General features: G+C 46.1%; 2 protein-coding genes across 3 annotated transcripts; one reads left to right on the forward strand and one right to left on the reverse strand.

The window, feature by feature from the left end:
• Positions 1-469: 469 nt before the first annotated feature.
• Positions 470-10,260, forward strand: COQ6 (coenzyme Q6, monooxygenase). Of its 2 annotated transcripts, none has more exons than XM_032948114.2 (12): positions 470-721; positions 2,932-3,066; positions 4,457-4,515; positions 4,808-4,934; positions 5,996-6,189; positions 6,785-6,892; positions 7,162-7,224; positions 7,341-7,463; positions 8,175-8,377; positions 8,617-8,732; positions 9,424-9,590; positions 9,944-10,260. In XM_032948114.2, exons 1-12 carry the CDS (start codon positions 529-531, stop codon positions 9,971-9,973), a joined length of 1,518 nt encoding a protein of 505 aa, XP_032804005.1. In that variant the 5' UTR covers positions 470-528; the 3' UTR covers positions 9,974-10,260. The 2 variants fall into 2 exon arrangements, with proteins under 2 accessions (XP_032804005.1, XP_032804006.1); XM_032948115.2 differs by having other exon boundaries at positions 471-721; positions 7,341-7,448.
• On the reverse strand, positions 10,018-16,446 carry CCT4 (chaperonin containing TCP1 subunit 4). The gene is made up of 14 exons (XM_032948112.2): positions 16,176-16,446; positions 13,902-13,954; positions 13,631-13,720; positions 13,351-13,459; positions 13,116-13,258; positions 12,731-12,852; positions 12,484-12,616; positions 12,207-12,346; positions 11,941-12,037; positions 11,745-11,852; positions 11,469-11,599; positions 11,109-11,343; positions 10,634-10,747; positions 10,018-10,225 (listed from the first exon to the last, which is right to left on the reverse strand). The coding sequence occupies exons 1-14, from the start codon at positions 16,285-16,287 to the stop codon at positions 10,211-10,213; spliced, it is 1,602 nt and encodes a 533-aa protein (XP_032804003.1). The 5' UTR covers positions 16,288-16,446; the 3' UTR covers positions 10,018-10,210.
• Between the last annotated feature and the right edge of the window lie 1,324 nt (positions 16,447-17,770).

Consider the following 17,770-nt stretch of genomic DNA (forward strand, 5'->3'; position numbering starts at 1 on the left):
TTTCAATACGTGCAAATGTTTTTTGTCTATTTGTCTTTCTTCCTTGTGATGGGACTTTGTAGCACGAACGTCGTGATTTATAAGGGGCACAGGGTGACCAATAAGGTGTGAATTGGTCCGAAATAAAGTAGGGCACTGATAAGGGTAGTGGGGGTGTGGGGGTGTGGTGTGGGGGGGTGTTGGGTGGGCTGTGTGGGGGTGTTGGGTGGGGTGTGGGGGTGTGGTGTGGGGGTGTGGTGTGGGGGGGGTGTTGGGTGGGGTGTGGGGGTGGGGTGTGGGGGGTGTGGTGTGGGGGGTGTGGTGTGGGGGTGTTGGTTGGGCTGTGGGTGGGGTGTGGGGGGTGTTGGGTGGGCTGTGGGTGGGGTGTGGGGGTGGGGTGTGGGGGGTGTGGTGTGGGGGGGGTGTTGGTTGGGCTGTGGGTGGAGTGTGGGGGGGGGTGTTGGGTGGGCTGTGGGTGGGCTGGTGCCCCGGTGAACGCAGCCGCCACTCGGGGGCGCTCTACGCCCCCCCCCCCTCTCCGCTGTCCTCATGGCGGCCTCCGTGCCCTTGTGCCGGGGCGCGATGCGCAGCGCCTGGACGCGAACTCTGCCGCGGCTTCTCTGCGCGGGGCGACGGCACGCGGCGGAGACGGCGTGCCACCACGGGGACGAGGTGGAGCCCTGCTACGACGTGGTGGTGTCCGGCGGCGGAATGGTGGGCACGGCGCTGGCGTGCGCGCTCGGTGAGAGAGGCCTGGCTGTCCGACGCGTCGCGACCGCCACCGCCTGCATTGCGCGCGGGCCCTCGTCGGCAGATGCTCTGCGGCCAACTTGCCTAGGGGGGGTGGGGGAGGTGTGTTGCAGTGCTGTACTGTACTGGCGGTGCGGCGTCGCCGAAGAGTGATCGGGCGCATTTGTGTCGGGGGGGGGGGAGGGGAAACAACGCCCGCGTGTGTTTTGAGCGCAAGTTGAATGCGCTTGGGATGGTTTTTATCTGTTTTGATGACGGTACGCGGTTTTTTCGAGTCGAGGTTGGGCCCACGTGGCTTTCTCTCACGCCCCGTGGTAAGATGGCCGCGCCGGCTTCAGGAGGGCGTCGCGGTGCAGCCGGCAAGTGCCAGAGGTCGGCTGCTTTTGCTCGATACAAATTCACAGCTGTCCCAATGATCCGTTTCAAAGGCAACGCATAATGTTACCAGATGCATGTTGTGTTTTTTTTGCGTGCATGTTCACCGCAAGTACGTGCGGTGAACATGCACACGCGAGTCCTCGCAAAATGTTTCTGTTTTGGTGTTTGAACATCTTCACACCTGTTTTTATTGCCAGAAAGGGTAAAAACAACTATTCTTATACACTTATAAATGCTCATCTTAGGGGCCGTCCATAAATGACGTCACGCACCTTGGGGGTGGGGGGGGGGGTCAGACATTTGTGACGATGTGTGACGAGGGGGGGGGGTGCGAAATGTGACGTCACATCAAAATGCGCAACTTTAAATTAATATAGACAACACGTTCTACTTAATTAAATAGACTTTTTAATAAATGTTTTCTCCTACAACATCAGAGTGCAGCGCCACATTTAATACGCACTACAATGACAATAGTTTAAAGCGATTAGAAGCATGTAAAACAAATTTTTTGGGGGGGGGGCAGAGCTTTGTGACGTCATATTTGAGGGGGGGGTCTGACTTTTTGTGACGTCGTGTGACGAAGGGGCGGGGGTGTCAAAAATCGTCCAAAATCGCGTGACGTCATTTATGAACGGCCCCTTATTAGAGACCAATTCAGACCTTATTGGTCACCCAGTGTCCTTATACATCTCAACGTTCATCCTACAGTCCCATCACAAGGGATAAACACAAATAGACAATGATTTTGTTGTATTGAAACGGCTGAACGCCGTATGGATCTGAAAACTAAATTTCCCTGTTTAAGATTACGGGTAAACCGTATGGGTTGACGGGTATGCAAATATTTTTAAGTGATTTCACTTTGGTCACGCTGACTTACATTGCACACTCAGCTAAACTCCGACAGTGTGCAATGTAAATATATTTTATTAAGGTAACATTTCTGTATCGCTCAAGTTATTGTATGCCATCAACCAGCAGGTCAATTAGGTTAGGGATTGCTGGCTTTGGTATAAACGTTTGGATATGCAGTATAACGCTTACGGATGTGCGTTACAAAAATATTTTAATGGACCATAATGTGGTGTTGTACGAACATTTCATCGGACTTGAATGGATTGCTGGCTCCACTGGCTCATTGCTCCATGGGCTGATAATGACCCATGTCAATGTGTTAATAGAGTAGTTAATGCATTCGCTATAACGGTCGCCCCATTATTGCATTTGAGATAAATTGCAAGTCCGCGGGCATCCAGAATAAAATACCTAATTATAGAACCAAAAATCGCACCTCTTGGCTCTCAGACAGTCCTCTTCAAAGACACTGGTGTAACAATCAACTGAATCAGAGCATCAACATCGCCTTCATAAATGGAAATATAAGCTACAGTAGTCTGACTGTGGCCATGGAATCCCAAATATATCGTAATACTATATTAGAAAAAAATGCTAGCTGGTTTCCTGCGTGGATTCCTGCCTGGCTGGCGCGCAAATGCGCGTGTACGGTCGCGATGTCAACTCGCACATCTGCGTGATGACATCTCCCGCATCACAAAGTGTTGAGCCGGATTCAAGCAGCCAGTTAGCCAGCCTCTCCCCAACCCCTACCCACCCCGGCCGTGTATCCCCCACAAATGCGCGAGATACACTCATACTATTATACTATATTTGGAAAAGGTTTTGCTGGCTGGAGGGAAGGGAGATACGGACGGTCACGTCGAAAGGATTTGTGGGCTACTAGTCTCAGTAATAAAACACACTTTAAAATTAACAAAAGTTACATGCAATACTACACATCTTAACACCAACTCTCACTGGCAGGCACTGATCCGGTGCTATCTGACAAGCGGATTCTCCTCCTGGAAGCTGGAAAGCCCAAGCAATTTGGAACCCTGCCTCCCACCTACAGCAACCGTGTGAGCACCCTCAGCCCAGGATCCATCACGCTGCTTGACCGTAAGAGACGCACGCCGCCATTGCCACAGCCAGGCAAACTATGTGTATGTTTTTAGAACTTCTTTCACACCATACGTATTCCACAGTGCTAATTGGAGGTGCTGATCGGAGCTTAGGGGTGTACCGGTTACACCTCGTCCATCCGCCCAGGAGGGTCAATGTCATACATGCTGAACAACACGGTACAACCTTGGAGAACTATACAGTAAAACCTTGGATTGCGAGCATAATTCGTTCCGGAAACGTGTTTGTAATCCAAAGCACTCGTATATCAAAGCACTCGTATATCAGTTGTGATCACGTGACGCTCGGCAGACAAAGTGTATGCGTACTACACGTATTGCAAGACCTCGCTCGTTTATCAAATTAATATTTATTTAAAAAAATTGCTCGCCTTGAAAAACACTCGCAGACCAAGTTACTCGCAATCCAAGGTTTTACTGTATAGCATAACCGTGATAACCTACAGAGTAGGTTAAACGATTGTCATGATTTGGGGTAAGAATTAGGTTGAAAAATAATAATAAAATTACGTGGTGAATTTAAATGTGGTCACTGGTGGCTACAGAGGTAATGTACACTTATTGCAAGATGTGCGAATCGAAATATATCCATTCGTAGATGATTCGATGCATTTGTAGTGACTGTGATTGTCACTGTGTGGTGCCGGGCTTACGAAGCCACGGCGGATAATGTGCTGACATGTGTAGCCCGCTTACGGGGCGCAGTACCAGCCCTAGCGGGGCTTGGGTGAGCGCTGGTCAGCGCAGAGGCACCACGTACAATGTGCGGTGCGGGCTCCCGGTGAGCGTCAGCCAGCCAGGGTTACGTTGGAGCATGATACGCTGGTTGACCTACTGACACTTGACCGGATGATATTGGAGGGGGCCATTGGTGGACGGGGGCCGCTTGGCGGTCACGTGGTCTAAAAGAGCTCTCGGGAGCCTTCGAGAAAGAGCTGGAGAGATCTGGAAGGTGGGTGGGGCGAAGGGCGGAGCCAGCTCCAGCCCAGGGGGATATAACGGGGGCCCCGTGAGGAGCTCGAGGTTCTTTGTGTGCTGGTGTCAAGAAGATCCACGTCGGGGAGAAGAAGCCTCTAGCCACGCGGTCCGGGACCCAGCTTGTGGTCCGGGCCAGGTAAGTGAACCATGTCTAGTTCTACCGAAGCGTGGTTAGATGGGCATTCGATACCCGAGTGTAGATTGTGAGATGTAATGTAAAGTTGTTAAATAAAGTGTTGCTCCCAAGACAACGTCTGCGACTCAGTTGGACTCACTACACATGTATCCTGAGCTTAATCTGTTCTCATGCATTAATACACGTCTGCTAACCCATTCGTTGAGATTTTAGAGTATAAGTTACATATTGTTTACCACATTTCGCTTTGCAGATGTCGGAGCCTGGGATCATGTGTGCGACATGAGAAGCAAGGCTTTTAAAAGAATGCAGGTAAGTGCCACAGGGCTTCGAAGGACAGGTGCATTAATATGTTCAGTCAGTGATACATGATTGTATATTTAAAGAGCTCACAGCAGGAGCTGTTATTTGGAAGTTGTCTTTAAAAAATAAACAAAACTATATTTAGCAGTAGCCATTATAAATCGCTTCCAAGAGTACTTGCTAATATAAAAAACATATTCAGCGTTTGCTGGGTCACGAATTAATTGATGTCATGTTGATGATGATAATGATGCAGGTTGTCCTTAGATCTCCTTTTTCCTCAACCTCCCTCCACTGGTAGGTTTGGGATGCCTGCTCAGATGCCCTCATCACATTCGACAAAGAGGACCTTGTAGAGGACATGGGCTATGTGGTGGAGAACGATGTGGTGATGGCAGCTCTCACAAGGCAACTCGAGACACTTTCTGGTGCTGTCTCCATGGAAACCACATCCATTGCTTTTACGATTAAATACGACTCCGTTTACATTGTGTTTGTTGACTATATGGGACAATTTATGTATATATATGTTGGACTTCTTTTGCATCGCACGTAGCCTTTCCCCCACAAAATGAGTATAATTGCTGCAAATCTTGAAATTGCAAAACAACATTTTCATGACCAAAATATGAGAATAGGTTTTCCCCTTTTTTCTGGCAACAAAACAGGTGTTAAGATGTTAAAACACCAAACTAAAACCTTTTACAAAGAATCATGTCTGGTACTGGCAAAGGAGGTCCCATGATGTAGCTGCTCACCCCGAGCTCTCATTACTCTGATAGTGGCGTTGTCTTTGTGCTGTACGCCTTTAGGCATCCTCTGGTCTAACACCGTTTTGAGACTAGTTGTGGACCAATCAGTATCAAAGACAATGCATATATTATCAGAATGTTTTTTGTTTGCATTCTGACCACAAGTATTGTGGTTAATGCAGACATGATTCCTTGTAAAAGGTTTCAGTTTGGTGTTTTAACATCTTAACACCTGTTTTGTTGCCAGAAAAAAGGGGAAAACCTATTCCCAACAATTTCATTCACTCACGGCTTGCCAGGGGCAGATGCTCTAAAGTCATCACTTTTGGAAGAAACACTGGACATATGAACCTTATGGCGGTACTCCGGGGTACCATAGTACCCTGGCACTCGCATAATGTCCGTGATGCAGTCATTTTTAGTCTGTTGATGGTCGGCGATGCGGTAATCGACTCATTTAGACGAACTGTACACGATGCACTATTCAAAGTAAAATTTTTGCGATAACGGATTTTTGAATGCTGTTTGGCGTTTCGACATCGCGGAGTAGCACTGATTTCGGATTGATTTGTATCCCAGTCGCGGTGTTAAGTAACACCCCTGGAAAAAAAAGTGTCCCAGAAATAAACATTTAATTGCCTCAGCCATTTTTTATTATTTGGTACCCCAGGGTACCGCCATAAGGATCATCTGGATGATGGTGATTGTATAGAGCTGTGTTTGGTGGTGTGTGATAGATCATGTTAGCGTTCTCTACAAGACTCGGGTGGTGAAGTACGAGTGGCCGGACTCGTTGGCCGTCATGGCTCCTGAGAAGCGACAGGAGGCCGAAGAAGGGCCTGAGTTAATCGAAAAGAACAAGGAGGCATCTGGGTGCTCGTGGGTACGCGTGACACTGGCGGATGGACGCACCCTGCGGACAAAACTTGTGGTGAGTCCCTCCCCATCCACGCCATTGAATGTGTGCTAGGCTATCGCTCAGCCAACTTGCATACCTTCATTTAGCTAGGTGAGCATTTATACTCTTTGGTTTTATTCGGTAAAGTCACGTAGATAAAAAATAAAATAATTAAATCACGACGTTTCGGAGGCAACACAAGCTTCCGTCTTCAGGTGGAAAAGTCAACGCAGAATGTCAGGCACAGTTCAGAGACAACAGGGATTATATACCCACTCCCGTGCAGTGCGAAGTGGTTGTTACCCGCAGCAGCCTATCAAAAGGCTGCTTAACCCAGCCCTCCGACCCACCCACGCCCTTACTGACTCCTCCCCCCTCCCTTAACCTGTATATAATCCCTGTTATCTCTGAACTGTGCTCCTGACACAGATATTCTGCGTTGACTTTTCCACCTGAAGACGGAAGCTTGTGTTGCCTCCGAAACGTCGTGATTTAATTATTTTATTTTATCTACGTGACTTTACCGAATAAAACCAAAGAGTATGAATCCTTGCAGTCACAAAAGCTTCAAATCTAGAATTAAGGTGAGCATTTGTTGTTTTGGTTTGTTTGCCTGGGAATGGTGCAGATCGGTGCAGATGGGCCCAACTCGATGGCAAGGGAGTCGGCTGGCATCCACACAGTGCGGTGGAATTATGACCAGTCGGCCGTTGTGGCCACTCTTCAGCTTTCAGAGGTGCATTATAAGAAATATCTAGTGGTGTGTTATACTCTATTGAATGAGATTGCATGTCAAAGTGTTGCTATGCAACAAATAAATATCAGGATGAAATTACTGTCATGTCTTGTAAAATTGTATAAAGGCACAGAAAAACTAAGTTGAAATATAACAGTGTGGATGTAATAAAAATAAATGTGAGTGTAAGCGTTTATATGTATTTCACATTGTTTTTAAACGGATTTAACATTCATCAGATGCTTGAATATTATATTGTCTTTTTTTAGCCAACGGAAAACAACGTTGCTTGGCAGAGGTTCCTGCCCACAGGCCCCATCGCTATGCTGCCGGTAAATATAAATGCATGACGTCAACGTTTTAATATTAAAAGGTTGTCCTGATACATTTTAAGACTGCAGCAAGAGATGTTAAGTCAATCCGGTAACCCCGTCATTTTGTGTCTCAGCTGAGTGAGCGGCTAAGCTCTCTCGTGTGGTCCACGTCACATGAACACGCAAAGGAGCTTCTCGCTGCAGGCCACGAGGAATTTGTCGACGCTGTCAACTCCGCCTTTGTGAGCATAGGAAATGCAAGTGCCATGCAAATTGTAACACCTTAAAGCCCCTTAAACACCAGGCAGCACAGCTGCTTTACAGCCTTGGCATCACAAGTGGTTTGCCGAGAGGAAGCCTGTTTAATGGAAAACTAAGCAGGTCACTTTCTACAAAATCACACTGCCGATGGGAAACAGCATGTGCGTGTAAAAAAAGATTCGAGAAAAAAAATCAAGAAAAATGTATGGTTAATCATTGCATAATTCAACTAAAATGGAGTATTGAGAGCCTCCATCTTTTTAAAAGCAGGCCTTGAAGATTTCTAAGCTTCCAGTGATGGGAAATGTTTAATTGCTGAGACTTTGCACATTAAAAAGTGCTGGCATCTAGTTTGTAGAGAGCTCAGCATTATTCACGTCTTGATGCGGCTGAGTTTGCATATTTGATGTCCAGGCTGCAAAGCAATTTAAGTACTTTCTGGTGTAATAAGCGCTGTATGCTTGTAGTCGCTGCAGCTATTAACGTCTGATTTTATTCCACGCTTTCATTGGTAAAAGTAAACGGTGCAAGTCTTTTTGTTAAATTAATTAATCCTAAAACCACTTTTGTTAAGTTTTCAGGCAACGCTTTTTGCAATACCGCTGAGAATGGATTTCTGCACTTGTATAGCTGTGTTCCTCGAATTTTTCTACACCATCTTCAAGTAGTGCTTAAAATCCCTTTCTCCCCCCCTTTCCTCGAGTCAGTGGAGCGAGAATAATCGCTCTGAGCTTGTGGACACGGCAAATTCCGTGTTCCGCTCCCTGCTCATGGTACTTCTGCCTTGGGGGACCTCAGTTCGTCAGCTGCCTCCCAGCGTGTCGGGTGTGGACCCAGCCAGCCGGGCGTCCTTCCCACTGGGATTGGGCCATGCCACAAACTATGTCAGACCTCGCCTCGCCCTCATCGGGTAAGGTGGCCTGCTCTTCTGAGGGCTCACGATCTCAGGAACTTTTAGTATGCACACATTAATTTCTTGTCTTTGTGATCTTCAATCACAGGAATTTATCAAGGTGCTGGGGAAATATCTTTAACATATAGGAAATGTTTTGTGTATGGATGTCATGAAGCAAATTTCAAATCAACCACTTTCTTCTCACGATTTATGACCATTTGGGTTTCTTTAAAACCTGTGTTTATTTGCAACAGTGACGCAGCACACCGCGTTCACCCACTGGCGGGTCAGGGGGTCAACCTTGGCTTTGGAGATGTTGCTTGCCTGCGCGATGTGCTAAGCCAAGCCGCATACGATGGCAGCGACCTGGGTGAGCCAGCAAAGCCCTGCTCTAACATGCGGTTCACAGGACTACCCCTCTTTATATTGAAATCATAGGCATTTGCTTTGAAGTACAGGCAGTCCTCGGTTTGCGATGATCCAATTTACAATCCACATTTGTTTATATGCCACCATGGATCGATTTCAAATGCAGAAACTTATTTACGCCGCATCTTTTGACAAGATTCGGAACATTTGAACAGTGGTTTCCAACGTGACTGGGAATTGGGCTTTTGTTGTTCAAGTATTTTCTTGGATTTTGATTAAACTCTGTAAAATATTTATGGCTGATAGAAAGAAAAACAAATCGGCAAGTAATATTTGTACCGTTTCTACCATCTATGGGATTAATGACCCAATTTTTTTAGGTTCCCAGAAACGCCTGTGTATTGTTTACCATCATCCACCAGAAACAGTTATATACCAGATTTTGTAAACTGACTGCTTTTCAGGCAAGGTACATGAGCATAAATAAGGTACTACCATTTATAGCAGTATCTGGAAAATTGCAAATGTTACTTGTTTGTATTTATCATACTTGTAGGGATGATAAACACTGGCTTTTGAAAGTGCATTCTAGCATGTTCAGTCTGCAATTCAAATGGCAGTGGCAGAATGATTTTAAAAGAATGATTTTAAAATTAAAGTTGGATTGGCGATAACTCTCAATTTCTCTTCAGGCTCTCTGCAACACCTGAGCAAGTACGAGACAACCCAGCAAAGGCAAAACCTGCCCACCATGCTGGCCATTGACGGCCTCAAGCGACTATACTCCACCACACTCGGGCCTGTGGTTCTGCTCCGCAGTCTGGGTCTTCAGGCCACCAATGCACTGCCTTTTCTCAAGGTGCGTGTCATCCCCAGCAACTATACCAGATAATGCGACTTGAAAAGGGTGCAACAATGCATCAATTAAACATGCATAGATAGAATGTGTAAAATTTGATGTTTTAAATTGTTTGGCTGTATGTCATGTGCATACACGTGGCCATTAGCAGTTATCCTTACAAGATACAAATAGTTCATTAATTGCAATCAGGAAATGCCACAATAACCAACGGAAGCAAATCATACCCCACTTGGGAATCTACCACTTAATTGGTGTTGGTAATACTCCAATCTGAAGTGAACAAAGTTATTGTGCTTCAATTTAAATGTGCACTGGATTAACAAAACCTCATTGTACATTTCTCTTGACAGACCCAGATCATGGCACATGCCAACCAATAGCAGGTGAGAAGCAAGTCATGGAATTTGCACAGGACAGCTGCAACTTCAGTAATCTCAGCTTTTATTCAGTGCTCAACAGTGTAATGTGGACACTTGTGTCTTTTTAATAAAAAGACAAGACGATGTGATCATTTCAAACAATTTGGCTACTGCAGCCAAATAAAATTTGTTTTCTACGCAATGTGGAAGCTACTTTGTTCCTGCCATGTCGTGTTCACCATGTTTAAATGTAGATGTTTACTTGGCGTTCACCTGAAAAAGATACAATAAAAGCATATTAAACACTAGCTACATGACCAGGTGATGATCTCTGCAATTATAAAAGTTGTGCGCTAATAAATTGGGATCTTAAGCAGCAACGCAAAAGTACATTTTTATCAGTTACACTTAGGTATTGTGCAACAAACATGTTGAGACAAGCCTTCTCACACCAGGGGGAGGGGGGCTGGGGTCTAGGGTCTAGTCTTGATTGGGGGCTGTCACACCAAAAAAGCTGAAAACCACCGGTTTAGATTATGCATGGGTCTATCTGTCTTCAATGTGTGATCATACAAGTATTTCACAGGAGCACAAACAATTTCAGATGCATTCATAAATATGCACTCAAATGCAGAAGATCAGTGTAAGTCAGGCCTGGGTTCGTGGTTCAGAGTGCCTTACTATGTCGTCGATCTTGAGAATGCTGCGGACCGTCTCGGTGGACAGGGAGACTGCACTGAGGGACACCAAGAGGGGCTGCACCACCAGCTCCTCCAGGATGTTGGAGATACCACCCTAGTTGCCATCACAAACAAATGGGCTTCAGTGGAAATTAACTGATCAGCAGTTAAAGTAAATTCAAACTTACATGACCAACGATCATTCATCAGTATTCTATTTGACGAGACCATGGTCTTTGAACACTATCAAAATACACCATATGGATATATGTGCAGTATATTGACAGGTCATTTAGCTGTGAAGCTATGTTTTATAGTTGCACTGAATTGGTGTCCCAACAATATATGCGATACACCCTTGACCCTTTAGACAATGAAAAACCCTTAATTCATATTGGAGCTACTCATCAGGAACAACAAAAAAAACTACTTAACATGGTGCAACATGCTTGTGTGGTCAACAGCATGCCACTGACCTTTCTGACATTGATGCCAGCAGTCTTCTCGCCCTGGGCATGGCGGTTCCTCAGCTCTGTGACCGTGCTGATGGGGTTGAGGCCTGCGTTCTCAGCCAGCGTGTAGGGGATGACCTCCATGGCCTCGCCATAGGCACGCACGCAATACGCCTCCATGCTGCTGAGCGTGCGCGCGTACTCCGTCAGGCGCAGTGACAGCTCGATCTCGGGGGCTCCGCCTCCAGCAATCAGGGCCCTGTGATCACCACACAGGGAAGAGGCGGCAGAACTCACCTTCACGTTCCCTTCACAACCAGCGTGCAGCGTTAACACATGCTTACAGCAAGGGTTGCTTGCATGCGGTGCACTACACTTGCACACCTCTTCTTGACCAGGCAACGGATGACACAGAGGGCATCGTGGAGAGAGCGCTCTGCCTCCTCTAGTACCAACTTGTTGGAGCCACGGACCAGGATGCTCATTGTCTTGCCCGGGTTCGCACACCCTGTAACCTGCAGAAAGACACCTTGGTCGGTAATGTCCAATTCTCAAGAATGCGGAAGGGTAATTTATTACGATATTTGAGCAGAAAACAAGGTATGGGGTGCTGTAGAGATGATGAAAATATTTTGCTGAGTTTTTAATTTGCACACGTACCTTGACCACCTTGCTGCTGCCCACACTGACCTCCTCCACAAGCTCAGCAGATGCCAGCATCTCGGCAGTGAAGTGATCCACGCTAGCAATGGGCTTGGTACCAATTGTCTAGGGGAAATGCAATATTAAGTGTTAACACATCGCATTTTAATATCAACACAATCAATGGAAAACAGTATTTTCAACCTTTACTCACTTTGCAAATGAACTCTATGTCCTCTCTCTCAATGTCCTTCACCACCATTATTTTCATCTTGTTGAGGAAGTGTAGTGCCAGGTCACTCAGAGCATCTCTGAATAAATCGCAAAAAAAATGTGCTGCGATTAGCAAATCCATTCTGGTGAGTGGTGGCAAATTTCAAGCAGCTCTAAGCAAATATTCATGCTACTTCTCTTTGACACAATGTAAAGTCTTTCAGCTCCACTGTAAAATAATTCAGTGACGCTCACAGCCCAGCTCACCTTAGAATAGATTTTTGGATCAGTAGCACATTGCAGCCCGCCTTCTTAACCTGCTTGACCAGGTTAAGGGTGTAGGTGCGCTCCTCACGCAAAACACGGTCCATTTGGGTGTAATCCGACAGCACGATTTGGTTCTCCATCTGTAAAACGGCCACAACCAACTCCAATGTTTCAGACTGGACTTTCCATGGTAAAACTGGACTTTCCATGGTAAAACTGGATTTTCCGTGATAAAACTAGATGTAATAAAAGCCAAGGGTATATGTAATTGAATTACATCAGTCTTGGGTGGGGACAGGCAGAACTGGATGAGGCCAATTTTCGCCTTCTCCACTCGAATGATCCCAGTGTTGGAGATTCTTTGCGTGAGGACCAGGCCCTCCACGAGCTCACAATCGTCGATGGTTCCCCTGAAGAGCATACAAAGGTAATGAACACAAACAGAAAAATAGGTTCATACCGATTCAGTGAACTACGCTGAAATAATCAAATATACAAGACTGCGCAAACAGATAGGTTCTTACCCGAGTTTCCTGATGAGCTTGATGTCATTGAGGTCAACGCTGGTGGCCGTGGCTGGATCGATCACTTTCATAACAGCATCCACGCTCATCGGTGCCAGCAAGCTCGCGTACTGGGACACTACCTGAACAGGTAAGAAAAAAAACACTGAAAACACCTGCTGCGTTTACCAATATATCAGATACACGCGTCCCACTCTCCAGCAACCAAATTAACCAAGTGAATACAGCAGCCCATTAAATGTAAACTGCTGTATCTTTTTAGGTCTTCGATGGTGGGGCTCAACGTGGTGTAAAGACAAACAAGGTTGCGGATAGTTTTGTTAAAAAAGATTTACTTGGCAGGCTTTGCATTTGGCCTATCAGATAACCAAAGCTGAAGACCCACCTTTGAGTTGAGAGCTGTGGTCGCACTGTTGAGGAGGGACTGTCTATCAGACAGCTCCAGAGGCAAGGACATTGACTCCAAAATCTCCTGAGCCTTCTCCAGGGCCTTCTGAAATGACTCAGAGATGATTGTTGGGTGGATTCCTGTATAGATCACAAGTAGTAATTAAAAAAAGTGTGCAACTCACCTCATCTTTAATGGAAGATTCCAAAACTGTTTAAAACGTGCAAAACACCTTTTTGCAGCAGTTTTGCACTGGCATCCAGCAGAGCTCCAGCAATGACCACAACAGAAGTTGTGCCATCTCCTGCTTCAATGTCCTGGGCTTTGGAGAGCTCCACCAGCTACAAGGACACAACAAGTAATGGAATAAATCCTTTGTAAGAAAACTACAACAAGCAAGCGCGTCCAAGAATCTACAACAGCATAGCTCTTCCTGTAGAACCTGCTCAAATGCAAGTGTTAGTGAACATCAAGTTCATAGTCCAAACCATTTTAACACGAGAGACACTCACCATTTTGGCTGCAGGGTGCGTCACTTGCATCTGCTTAAGAATTGTTGCTCCATCGTTGGTAATTGTGACGTCACCTTTACCGTCCTGGATCTGATGACCAATTACAGTTGTGGTATTAATGACAAGCATATAACTGCATTTAAAGCTATTGTATACGTGGTGCAACATTAATAGTATTATACTTTCATAACATTGCCATTGAGTCTTGTGACCTTTATGTGACAAAAGTGAATTATGAAACCGCAATTTACGTTAGGGTTGCCTCTCGTACCATTTTGTCCATGCCTTTGGGTCCGAGGCTTGTTCTGATTGCATCGGCAATCGCTGTGAAGCAACGCACACAAGAGACTTGAGTCCTCGCACGGAGAAAAGCCTCAACTTTCACAATACTGATTTATATAGCATCTAAATGAGAATGCAATTCAAAACATTGGACAGATTGTGGGCATATCTACATTAGAGATAGGCCCAGGAGAAAAGGAAGGTCTTGAGCCTAGACTTGAAAGGTGCAAGTTGACAAATCTATCCTACAGAAAACTTGATATCAAACATTACTCGGCTAAGTGTAACAACTCATCATTTAGCAGCTTACCAGCTGGGTGCTACTATGATGAGCGTTTGATTCACAATTGAGGGGTCAACTTGAGTGCCACATTGGGGCAATTACATATCCAAAAATGTATCAGGGCCGCCAGATAGCCACCCATTGTCCATTTGAGCAGGGAGACGCTTTGGCCATCAGCTTAACATTCCAGGTCGATATTTGAGACAGGAACGCAAGCCTGCACTTAGCAAACCGTGTCCAAAGTGGTTGTAAATTAAGGAATGAGACAAAATTGCACGTTTTTACATGAGCGGCGGGGGGGTACATCTAAGTAATAACTGTCGCAGTTGAGTATAATTTGTCCGATGTGAACACCAAAGTTAATTTACAAATCCGTCTCGCTAAAATAGATTTCAAATATCTGATGGCAAACGTCGAATTAGGATTTTGGTTCATATGGAAAAAAAAGTGTGCAATGTCCAACGAGGAGCGAGAGTAAACACTTAAGCACAGCGAGGTATACAAATTTATTTATTCACGGATGACTATGGCCAAGTGTCTGTGACAGTTAAAAAATGAGGTCCTCCGAAATAGGCCGCTGAAAACAAACATTTTTTTACTTGAACGACAACGGTCGAAGCGTGCATTTGACGCGTACAACAACACATGTACAGGTACTTTGTGACGCCCTGAAAACGTCACCCCAGCGACAAATTCCCAAAGCTTTTGGGTTTCAGCTGACAACGTAAAGCATTGCAGCTTTCCTCCAGGTTAACGAATACGCTACACGTTGGGGTAGGAATTGTAATTTTGGTAACAAAAAATGTGCCACTTTCCCTTTCATATACTTAAGAATTGCCTGCCTTATAGGGACCTAACCCGTGTATATTTGAGTTGACACTTGACCTCTGTACTTGGACGTAAAAAACACCCATCTCGTGTCTACAATACGCCGTGTAGGGTTGGGAAAGTTAGAAAGGCCTTTCACAAAAAAGCAATGATTGTACATTTAGCGAGCTGATGATTGTAGTTTTAACTGGAGCTGTTAAAGAAAAATACAGCCTGAAAAATTCCTACTTTTAGACAGGCCCTAAAGCTCTCTAGGTCCCGAGTTCAAACCAATTTTGACCATAAATAAAAAAAAGTACTCGCGTCATTACAGCATTCACTTTACTCATGTGGTATCACGATACTCACATTTTCATGAAAACATGACCGTGACTCCCATCACACGGGTGCATTTAACGCTGCATCGTATGTTTATGATACAGGCAACGTTTAATTAAACGCACATATACTGGACATTAATCCTTGCTGTGTCCACCTCGACTTGAGATTCGTCGTATTGGGGTTCATTTTAAGCAAATCCATGTCTTCAACTACATACACCGGTACATTGACGAGGCCCCATTTTAGAATTGGAAACGCAAGGATTGTTTTTCAATGATCAAGGTAGGAGTGCCTTTTCAAAATTACTTTTCATCTACGGTGAAGTATGATCAACTACCAACCCTCCCCCATAACGGGTGGGTGGCTCTAATCCAGTAGTGGATAGACAAAGGGAGTGCAAGAACGAGCCTTTGTGTTGCGTGTTTCCATATCAAGACTTGTGGCCTCGCCTTTACGTCAATGCATCTGACATTGGACAGCTGCACCGACGCCGATTAGCTGCGCCCTTAGGTCTAACAAATCTCACGCCAAGTTGTAATAACTAGCATGGTCCACACATGGAAACAAATATACGATTGTTACAAATTTGCCCTCAATTTTCGTAAAAAAATTAAAACGTACATTGCACACGAAGCCACCGTTGACTGGGATGGGCACGACAGCGAATGAATGGAAGCTGCGAGTTGTCAATGAGCACGCGTCAAGTCTCCTTCCAAACATTCAACACGACGTAACAAATCAATGCGACATCATTAGCCGTGTTCTCGTCATTAAACCATGCGGCTTGGGAGACAAAACGGCAAGGGAACAACCAGCAACAAGCACCAGCACCTTTGGCGGCGCAGATGTTGCTGGAGCGGATCATGGCCGGCTTTTCGCGGTCTTGGTAGGCGCCTCCCATCTTCCCTCCGCTGCCTCGAACGGACATGGATTTCTCGGGCATTTTGCTTCCAACTCGAGGGCAAGGACGAGGCGGGTGCGAGCGGCTTCGATCGGCGCGTGTCGCGGGGCTCGGCGAGCGCGGATGACGGCGGATTGAGGACGTGCGACACGGGAGACCTTGTGCTAGGCGCGTCCACGAGAGGAACGTTCCAGACGCCGGTGCTCAAGAGCTGTGGGGGAGGGGGGGGGGATTGGTGGTGGTTGGGGGCGCCCTGGCCGGCGCCTCGACGACGGAGCTGAACCAGCGCGCGGCCATGTTGGTCAAGTGGCTTGTCCATTCATTAGCATTGGGCGGGGTTGCGTCATCGAGAGGCGACGCACGCGCTTATGGAGTCTTTGATTCACACACGCCCCGAGGAAGATGGCGTGGAGAATTCGATACCGGTGTGACGCGTTCTCACTTTCAACGGTTTGCCCCGAAATGGGTGGGGTGGGGTTTGGGGTGGTGGGGGCGGGGTTTGGGGTGGTGGGGGCGGGGTTGGAGTATCTCTTCTTCCCTTTTTACCGCGGTGCGCAAAAAAAAGGTTGCAGCCAATAGACGCGCGGCGTTGAAGAAAGGGGGGACGAGGTGGGGGAGGGGAAACGACGCTCGAGCCAATCGCCGCTGCGCTCATTCCCGCCGCGGCGCGCGAGTGCGCGCACGTGTTCGGTACGCAACGAGTGCGCGCCAAAGTCACGTGATCAGAAGGAGCGTGCGGTGTTGGGCGCACACGAGTAAACAGGGACTCCTCTGCTTACGAACATTCGACTTACGAACCTTCTGAGATACGCACAAACCTGGTTTCGTATGTCCCAGTTGCCCTGTTTAGACCGAGAGCCGTAAGTTCAACCGCTGCGCAATTCATGGTGATGGTGGCATCTACATCTGCAGAACATGAAGAACCAGTGGCATCTACATCTGCAGAACATGAAGAATTAGTGGCATCTACATCAGCAGAACATGAAGAACCAGTGGAATCTACATTTGCAGAACATGGAAAGCCAGTGGCATCTACAGATTATACAACTTTTAAAGATACAGTATTCCCCATGTTTAGTGTACATGCAGTACATGTTTGGCATTGACAAGGGGTAAAGTTTCGCAGATAGTTGAATTCAACGATGAACGTTCAAATGCACGAAAGCACACAGTATTATGAAGGGATATTGCCTGAAACGTCGCCTATTTGTATGTTTCTTTTAAGGCTGCACAATGTTATTGATGAATGTTTTTTTGTTTTGTGCACCACTGCCAATGCAACGGATTCAAATAATGTTCACAATATTATCTTCGTGCTTGGCTGATTGATTTAGTTCGTAATATATACCGTTGGCAGTGACACACACGTACAAAAAAAACTTACCAAAAACACTGAAGGAAAGAAAAACAATTTCGGCCAATGCCCCTTCACAACATAAGTCAACTACCTCTGAGGTTTCTTCCCGAAACATCACCTCTTATAAACGTTTTCTTTTGAAGGCAGTATTATTAACGGATGCAATAT

Source organism: Petromyzon marinus, chromosome 6 (assembly GCF_048934315.1).
Source record: "Petromyzon marinus isolate PM22_M1 ecotype Great Lakes invasive population chromosome 6, UKy_Petmar_22M1.pri1.0, whole genome shotgun sequence".
Classification (NCBI taxonomy): Eukaryota; Metazoa; Chordata; class Hyperoartia; order Petromyzontiformes; family Petromyzontidae; genus Petromyzon; species Petromyzon marinus.

Excerpts from the sequence above, each read along its gene's own strand:
- COQ6 (XM_032948114.2), top strand. The coding sequence starts at position 529 with ATGGCGGCCTCCGTGCCCTTGTGCCGGGGCGCGATGCGCAGCGCCTGG. Across the intron at positions 4,935-5,995 it reads GCAACTCGAGACACTTTCTG|ATCATGTTAGCGTTCTCTAC; the intron begins GTGCTGTCTCCA and ends GGTGTGTGATAG. Across the intron at positions 7,464-8,174 it reads CCTTTGTGAGCATAGGAAAT|TGGAGCGAGAATAATCGCTC; the intron begins GCAAGTGCCATG and ends TCCTCGAGTCAG.
- CCT4 (XM_032948112.2), bottom strand. The coding sequence starts at position 16,287 with ATGCCCGAGAAATCCATGTCCGTTCGAGGCAGCGGAGGGAAGATGGGA. Across the intron at positions 12,617-12,730 it reads AAGCTCATCAGGAAACTCGG|GGGAACCATCGACGATTGTG; the intron begins GTAAGAACCTAT and ends TATGCTCTTCAG. Across the intron at positions 10,748-11,108 it reads CTGGCATCAATGTCAGAAAG|GGTGGTATCTCCAACATCCT; the intron begins GTCAGTGGCATG and ends GATGGCAACTAG.